At 42.7% G+C, this 8,030-nt stretch overlaps 1 protein-coding gene across 1 annotated transcript in view; it reads right to left on the bottom strand.

Moving 5' to 3' along the window:
* Positions 1-7,437, bottom strand: part of ZFYVE26 (zinc finger, FYVE domain containing 26) — a 66,572-nt gene extending 59,135 nt beyond the window's left edge. Inside the window, exons 1-4 of the mRNA XM_015413287.1 lie at positions 7,247-7,437; positions 4,695-4,773; positions 2,167-2,256; positions 39-579 (exon numbers count right to left, since the gene is read on the bottom strand). Coding sequence (XP_015268773.1) covers positions 39-579; positions 2,167-2,256; positions 4,695-4,773; positions 7,247-7,437 — 901 coding nt within the window. The remainder of the gene's footprint in view (positions 1-38; positions 580-2,166; positions 2,257-4,694; positions 4,774-7,246) is intronic.
* Between the last annotated feature and the right edge of the window lie 593 nt (positions 7,438-8,030).

Genomic DNA, 8,030 nt, shown 5'->3' on the forward strand with positions numbered 1-8,030 from the left:
CACACTACTCATTGCTGGATTATTATTTTTTAAGTAACCTTTGCCTGGTGACTTTGGCCCCAGCAGTTTCTCTCGCGTCTTCTCGATGAAAACACTGCCGAAGATGCTTAGCAAGGCATGGCTGCCTTTCCTCAACATACAGCTGAGCAACCTCTCTTCCTGCAGTGGGCTTTTCTCAGCCCAACATGTATCCAGAAGTTCCCTGCACAGAAGGCGCAGCTCTCCAGTATGATTCTCCACCTCCACATTCAATATCCTGAGAGCACTGTAAATTTCATCTACAGCATCCTTCCAGTCCTGTTCCGATGACTCGGGATTTAACTGGAAACGCTTCAGAAGCTTTAGGGAGTCCCAGAGGAAGCCAAGAAGAATGCTTTGTACTGAGCAACTTTGTGTTAGGGGAGAGTTCTCGCCTGCAGAATCTCTCTGCAGGAACTCCAACATGGCTTGCAACTTCCGAGGAGCCCGCAATAGCAGTTTTTGGAAAGAAGAGATGACTTCCACACTAAATTTTGGCAAGGATGCATCTTTTTGTTTCCTGTTCGACCCATGCATGTTTTCATAAACTTCATACAGCTCCTAAGGAAGGAAATACACATAGCTTGGACAACAGCAAGTGATTCTGTCCATAAACAGATCTGGGAAACACCTAAGACCTATAGCAACTGTCAACCACATTGGCCCAGTTTACACGGGAGGCCTAATAAGAACCTCCACATGGACAGAACCTCCAGTTGGCTGCACTAACAACCGATTTCAAGAAATGACGTAGTCAGCTGGAGAGCCCTATTCCAATCCTATCTTCACCCCACAGCTACTCTTTGCCCTACTCAGCAACCCTCTGAATTGCATGGATTCTTTTGCACTTCTAAAAACACAGCTCCTTCATTGCTGTCTACTAATGCAAGAAGAATCCTGACATTCCCAGACAGAGCAGACAGACCACAGTGCCTGTGTAGAGAGAGGGCTGGGACAAGGCTCTACAGCCAAGTGGAGCATCTGGCAGAATCACCAGTTTCTACTGCCCACTGGAAGCATTTAAGTGCATTGGCAGCTGACGTGATATAGGGGTAAGACTTTGGAGACCCAGGTTCAAATTCCCACTCAGCCATGAACTTCATTAGGTTACCCTGGGCCAGTCAGTCTCAGTCTAACCTAATATACGGGGCTGCTGTGATAATAACACAGAGGAACGGAGAATTACACACTGCTCTGATCTCCTTGGAGGAAAAATAGGACAAATTAATAGACAGAAGTCTGTTCATTGATCAACACTGATATAAATAAGAGGCTGTAAGGGGAGTAAATAGCTGTGGTTACGTGATAACATAAATGTTCATATTATCAGTCAATTATTTAAAGCTACTGAAGAGTGGGTTACCTCACATGAGGCCTACTCACTGCTATCCAAATACTTGACTGATAACATGAACGTTTACATTATCACGTATCCACAGCTATTTACTCCCATTACAGCCTCTTATTTATATCAGCATTGATCTCTGAAAGAACAAAAAGACACAGGAAGGTTAACGGTAGATATCCAAATTCTCCTGTTTGGAAGCCAATGAGAGAATATCCCAAAAAGGACAGCAGTGGCAGAGCTGCAACTCTGCCCCACAGGTAAGGAAAAGGCAGAGAGTAACACTAAAGCAACCCACTTGCTTCACTCAGCCATTTCTGAACATTTCAGCAATCTGACCATTTCAAAAGGTAACTAAAACAGAGACTTAATTCTCTGATAAGGGGCTCCATATTGCCCAAACCAGTCATCTGACCGCAAGCTAAAGGAAACTCTTGATAGCTAACAACCATGCAGATGAAGAATGAAATACAGAGCTTAAAATTACATCAGTTCCCTTTTCCCAACAAATCTGATTTAATGTGTAGATATTCAAAGGTGAAGTGCTGGCTGCTTGTCTGAATGCTTTGCCCTTTCTCTCCCTCACACACACACACACTTTTTGTTCATCCCATATTTCAAAGGAATTCCCACAGCTGCAGCCCCACCACTTCAACCAGCTAAATTCATCCTTTGCACACACAAGAGCTGTGTTAAATGTAGCTTCTGTTGAAATTAACATTGCTTTTTGACATTAATTGGGGTGCTCTGACTTCTGCCCCAGAAGTAGGTCTACCAACTTTTTCTTCAGCATGAAACCATACCTCAAGGATGGTGTGGGAGACATCCTCTCCAAGTTCTTCTAAGAGCACCAAGAATTCTGTTTCTCTCTGGAGAGTTACTGGAACCCTTTTCTAAAACAAACAGAGACAAATGAAACAATAAGGAACTTTTTAATGAGCACTTCTTCATAAGACAGCTTTAGTTTTCAACTGGGGGGGGCTGCAAGACATTTCTCACTCTACTCGGGTCTTCCTTGAAAAAATGGAATGCCTATCTCAATAGATTACTGGACTGACAGCTGCTGTTTACCGGTACTTATTCTGCTGATCTGGCTTCCTTTCAAGATGGTGGCAATAACCCCAAAGGAGATTCTTTTTTTTGCAGTTCCCAGTTTTTAAAACTTGGAAAAAGTCATGTGCTTTATAACAGCAGCCTAACATACAGAAATGAAGCAGATGACACTGTCCTCCTCATTTATCCTCATACGAGAAAAACTTACTTAAGCTTCTGCATATTAGGCTGCCTGAAAGTGCACAGAAGGAGCATTAAAAAGTTGGCAACAGTGGGTCTGGAGGACACCAGGAAACAGTGGTCAGCAAAATACTTCCAGATCCAAGAGCAGATTAAAAAACAGGAAGAAAAGATAAAACAGGATCCTTCAACTGAACAGATAAAAATTAAACTTACACTCTTGCAACATCAAATGAACTGCCTATTAACACAGGAAATAGCAAAAAAGAAGATGTATGCTAAACAAAATTATTTTGAAAATGCCAATAAACCAACTAGATGGCTAGCTTATAAACTATGTTTAAAAAGGAAAAAAGGTACATATTTGCAGAAGATCAAAGAAAAATGTTAAATGACCCAATATCTTTTGCTGAAGCACTGAAGAAACAAAAAAAGACAAAAAACCCAGGCCCGGATGGATTTCCTGTGGAATTTTATCATGTATTTGAAGACCAACTGATATGGCCATTAAAAGCTGTTATACAAAATATAATAACTGAAGGGGAAACTCCAGAATCATGGAATGAAGCTTTGATAACACTTATACATAAGCAAAACTCAGATGAAAAAGAAATTAAAAACTATAGACCAACCTCCTTGTTAAATGTGGATTATAAAATTATGCTTCTATTTTGGCTGTAAAAAAAAAACTGGGTCAGGAGGACATACTGGCAAAAACGAACTGAAGAGCAAGTCCCATCATGCACACAGGCAGCTACTTTGCACTGCAGCCCAGCCCATATGTTCAGAAAATGAACACGACTTGCACTTCACAGAGAAGCCTCAAACACAACACTTCATAATCAGGTATATGATCTGTTTTTCCTATTAAATGTCAAAAGCCAAAGAATACAAGGAATACATTTGTTTTCCCTAAATGTAGTATAATATTTCACAATTATTGGAACAGTGATTTACAAATTAAATTGGGACTGAGAACAAAAGCTATGATGGGGCGGGGTTCCCCCACAGAGCCAAGGACAGGCAGCCAGGAAGGCACCCTGATGAAGAGTTCCCCTGTTGGTGCTGAAGCGCACAATGCAGAAGGAGCTGCCATGGGTAGTCTCCATTACTGAGCCAACAGTTCACCAGCCAGGTTCGTAGCCAAGGGGGTGGTGGCATCTGAGGCGACACTCCCACACAAATGTGCCCTGCCCCCTCACTACCCATCCCTCCCAGTCCGCCCTTTCCCCTCCCCATCCCTCCTGAGCCTGCATGAGCTACCACCTTTCTGTTTGCAGTCCTGCTGGGCTTTCCCAGTGTCCAGCTCACCAAGGTGGAACAGGGAGGGGGTGAGAGGCTGAGTTACCAGCTACAAGAATTAGCAGGTTTAGAAATTCAAAAGAAGACCAAATATTTAGGAATAAAGATAACTAACAGATGTAGTTCTTTGGGGGAAACAATTATATGGAACTGATGAAAGGAAATAAGAGAAAATAAGGTGGAACAGGGAGGGGGTGAGAGGCTGGCTGTGCAGGTGCAGTGAGGTGCCAGGGTGGGCTATTGCACTGCATTGGGAAGGACAGAAGGAGGCAGAGGTGGGCGTTGGTTGCCTGCCTCCCTCCCCCTCCCCACTGTGATGAACTCCTCCCCTTACCCCATCTCGGACATGCCCCGGCCTCACTCCCACACTGTGTTTCAGTGCTATAGAGCCTGGGAAAGCGAAACAAGGAAGGATGGGAAAACTGAGTCCCTGCTGAGACTGCCCAAATCCCACCTTCTTTTTCTCTGCTGTGAGCACCAATCCTCCACCTTCGGGGAAGAGACAGGGCCTCTATTTATTTTTATTTTATTATTTTTGTGACATTGGAAGTGACATAAGCACATGATGTCAGAAGTTATGTAGGCACATGCCCCATCCGTGCCTAGCCACTGGAAATTTTCTGGTTATGAACCTGTCACCACCAGCAGCCATGATGAGCCAATATTGTTACCACAACATTGCTGCGAGACTTTGAACGCTGGGTTCAGGTCCCCAAGGAATGGCCTCCAGTGCACTACATAGCAGAGACATGCATACAGAGATCTTCCTTACCTGGAACTAAAGAGATTTTTTTACCTGTTCTAATGCTAGCCACTTCTGCAATACAAGGAGCCAAAACCAAGCAAGTCTTTGAGGACTACAGTTTGACCCACACCTACAGAAATAACACATAAACAAGGATTAAACACTTATATTTCATTCCTATATTTACCTATCTGAAAATCCTGATAAGCTTTGCAGAATGTTTTCTCAAGCAGCTGTGCTCTGAACGGCAGCCTTAGCAAAGCATCTCTTAATTCTCCACCATGGCAGCCTGAACACCAGCCCAAGTGGCACCCTCCCACACTCCCTTCCTCCACCCCAGCTGTTACTCAAAATAGGCAGTCTCCTAATTAGTTGGGGGAATTAGTCAAGGAGACAAAGCAAGAGGCAGGTAACTGGGATTCTCCACCTATGTATACCAGGACTCTCAAATACAGAATTCTCAAATAAACAAGGCAGATATTCAACCAGAAGGGTTTTTATTAAAAGAAAATGAAAATAAAATAAAAACATATACACACAGAAACACCCAGAAGAACTAACTTTATCTGCACTTTATATACTATTGTTAGAATTTTATCTGTGTTTTATTGTAATTTTAACTCACTGTAAATCCCCTTGAGCCTGCTTGCCAGGCAAGGCGGGATACAAGTTGAAATTAATAAATAAATAATAACTAAGAAAATAGGGAGGAATGGGAGAGATTTTTAGGGAATGGCGATAATTACCAATCTTGAAGAGGTCAACGGAAGCAGCAGAATGACCAGCATTTCAAGAGCGGAGACAGCTCAACAAAGTGTGTGTGGGGGGGTGTATGTGGAGGATCCAAGACACACAATAGCGCACAGAGAGCTGGGACAACAGGGTGCCAAGTTATACAGCAAAACGTACCCTGAGGCAGGTTGATGCACCACCAGAAAACAATAACTTAATTGCTCTACCAGAGGCAGACAAAAAGGTGGACCGGACCACCAGACAACCACCAGATAGGAAGGGGTAATGGGTAAGGTGAATAGGCTTAAACATTGATTAACTGTTGCTTAATAAAGGTAAGTGGGTGCAGTGAGGCTGGGATGTTGATGGGATTATGCTGAGTGAATCGATATGTCCTGGGCGACCCATTGTTCTAAAGTCATGCATCTCTCCAGGGCAAGGAGGGGTATCAGCCAGACAGCCACTCTGGAGTTTTAAAATTGTTTTCTCAGGCTGACACCTGGTTGGCATCCATGCTGGTCCATTTCGAGCCAAGCAGTGCCCTGCACGTCAAATATTGGTGTGATATTAAGAGGGGTGTTTCTCTCTCTACCCAAAAACTGCCCCGCTGCAGGAGGAAGGATATGACTGCTAACACAGCCACCCATATACCTTCACTATGTCTCAGCTACGTTGTAGCAAATGTATCTACAGTCGTGGAGTGAAAGGACGGTAACAAGTAGCACTACAAATGTGTGCTTTTCTGTCCTAGACACAATTATTGTTGAAATAAAATCTGCCCACATGTAAATCTAATTACTTTTTTCCAGCTGTAGACCAAAATCCAATGAGATAATTTGACTTTCTTCATTTGCCATGGAAGCACGTTCTTACAAGCCTGAATTCACATACACATTTGCCCCTGTTAGACAGCAGCCAAGTGTTTAAGCCAACAAAGAAGTATTTTGGTAGATCTAGAAGGCTGCTGCGGCTGTCTCCTTACTAGAACTATTCTAGTCCAGCATTCTGTTTCCAATAGCAGGAAGCTAGAGGCTCCAACATACCCTCAAACAGAGCACTGAAGCAACAGAATGCCCCCACAATTTGTGGCAATCCCAGAATTTGACCTATGTTTTTAAGAGTGTATTTATTGACCTAATTTATAGTTCACCTTTCTCACTGAGACTTAAGGCAGATTACAGAACAAGAGGACAATGCAATAAAACTCCATAACATACAAACAATGCAAGGAGTGAGTTCTCTCTACTTGCTTTAAAAATGAAATGCAAGGAAAGTAATCTGCTTTGAAGAAACCCTTTGAAGATACTACCACCTAATCTGGAATTTATATCAACATCTGTGTTTGATATACATATAACAAAGTACATCTTAATAAGATTGTACAATGCTAAGCAGGGGAAGCATTCATATGAAGAAAAAGAGATTGGATTTATACCCCGCCCTTCACTACCCAAAGGTGTCTCAGAGCGGTTTACAAACTCCTTTCCCTTCCCCTCCCCACAACAGACACCCTGTGAGGTAGGTGGGGCTGAGAGAGCTCTGACAGAAACTGCTCTTTTTCAAGTACAGCTCTTATCAGAACTACGGCTTGCCCAAGGTCATCCAGCCAGGTGCAAGTGGAGGAGTGGGGAATCAAACCCGGTTCTTCCAGATTAGAGTCCGCGCACTTAACCACTACACCAAACTGGAAATAGGAATAAAGGGGCACATTCAAAAGAGATGTTTTATGTCAAGTTTTAAGAACCCTCCTTGCTACTTGCTGTTTATGACTCTGGTTGCAAAATTAGTAAAGACAATAAATAAGACCCCTCCTGCCACATATTCTTCCTTATGCCCACCAGTCAGTGACAGAAAAACATTATAATGCTCACCTCAAATGAGAAGGGCAGGCTACCAAAGCACACAGGATTGTTTCCACCTTTTCAGCACCATCTTCCCGCCACTGATGCAACTGAGGAACACAGGCCTGGGAAAGTTCCCAGTCTCCCCGCTGCATACATTCACAGAAAAACCAGAAGAGCCGCTCCAAGGAAGCGGATTCCTCCTTACCAAATGGAAGCATGTTCCTGTTTCAAAAGACAAGCACCCAAAGTGATTAAACATCACAACTCATCAGTTCTTTCTCTGATATTATATTTCCCAAGCATTCACTTACAACGCATCTCCTGAAATCTGAAAGGGGATTCTACAAAATGAGATGACAAAGACCTTCCCAGTCTGGAGCCCCACATGTCTTAGGAAAAGTCTCTCTACCAATACAAATGTGCTTGTATAATTACTCTAGGTAAGATCTACTTGTGGTTCCATTTACTGGCAAGAACAGTGACAGCTTTTCCAGCAGTGTGTCGATTTTGTGAAACACACTCCCCTGAAGAGCAGAAGTATCTCTACCTCCCGGCCCTTAGAAAAGCATATTATTCAATAAAGAGGATTAACAGAGGCATGAGGTAGTTTTATGGCTGATTCCAATTTATATTATTTTAATTTATTGAGATGGATTTTTTTTTACAATTTTGCTAAGGGAGAGAAAGTAGGATAGAAGTACTGTTAATTAAAGTGTATAGAAACATAGCAATATCAGCTTTTACATGTGCTTTGTTTTTGAGTTTAACTAAGAATGTGACAGTATCAGTTCTAGTTTAGAACACAAGCATC

This window comes from Gekko japonicus, unplaced genomic scaffold (assembly GCF_001447785.1).
Source record: "Gekko japonicus isolate JY-2015 unplaced genomic scaffold, Gekko_japonicus_V1.1 scaffold32, whole genome shotgun sequence".
Classification (NCBI taxonomy): domain Eukaryota; kingdom Metazoa; phylum Chordata; class Lepidosauria; order Squamata; family Gekkonidae; genus Gekko; species Gekko japonicus.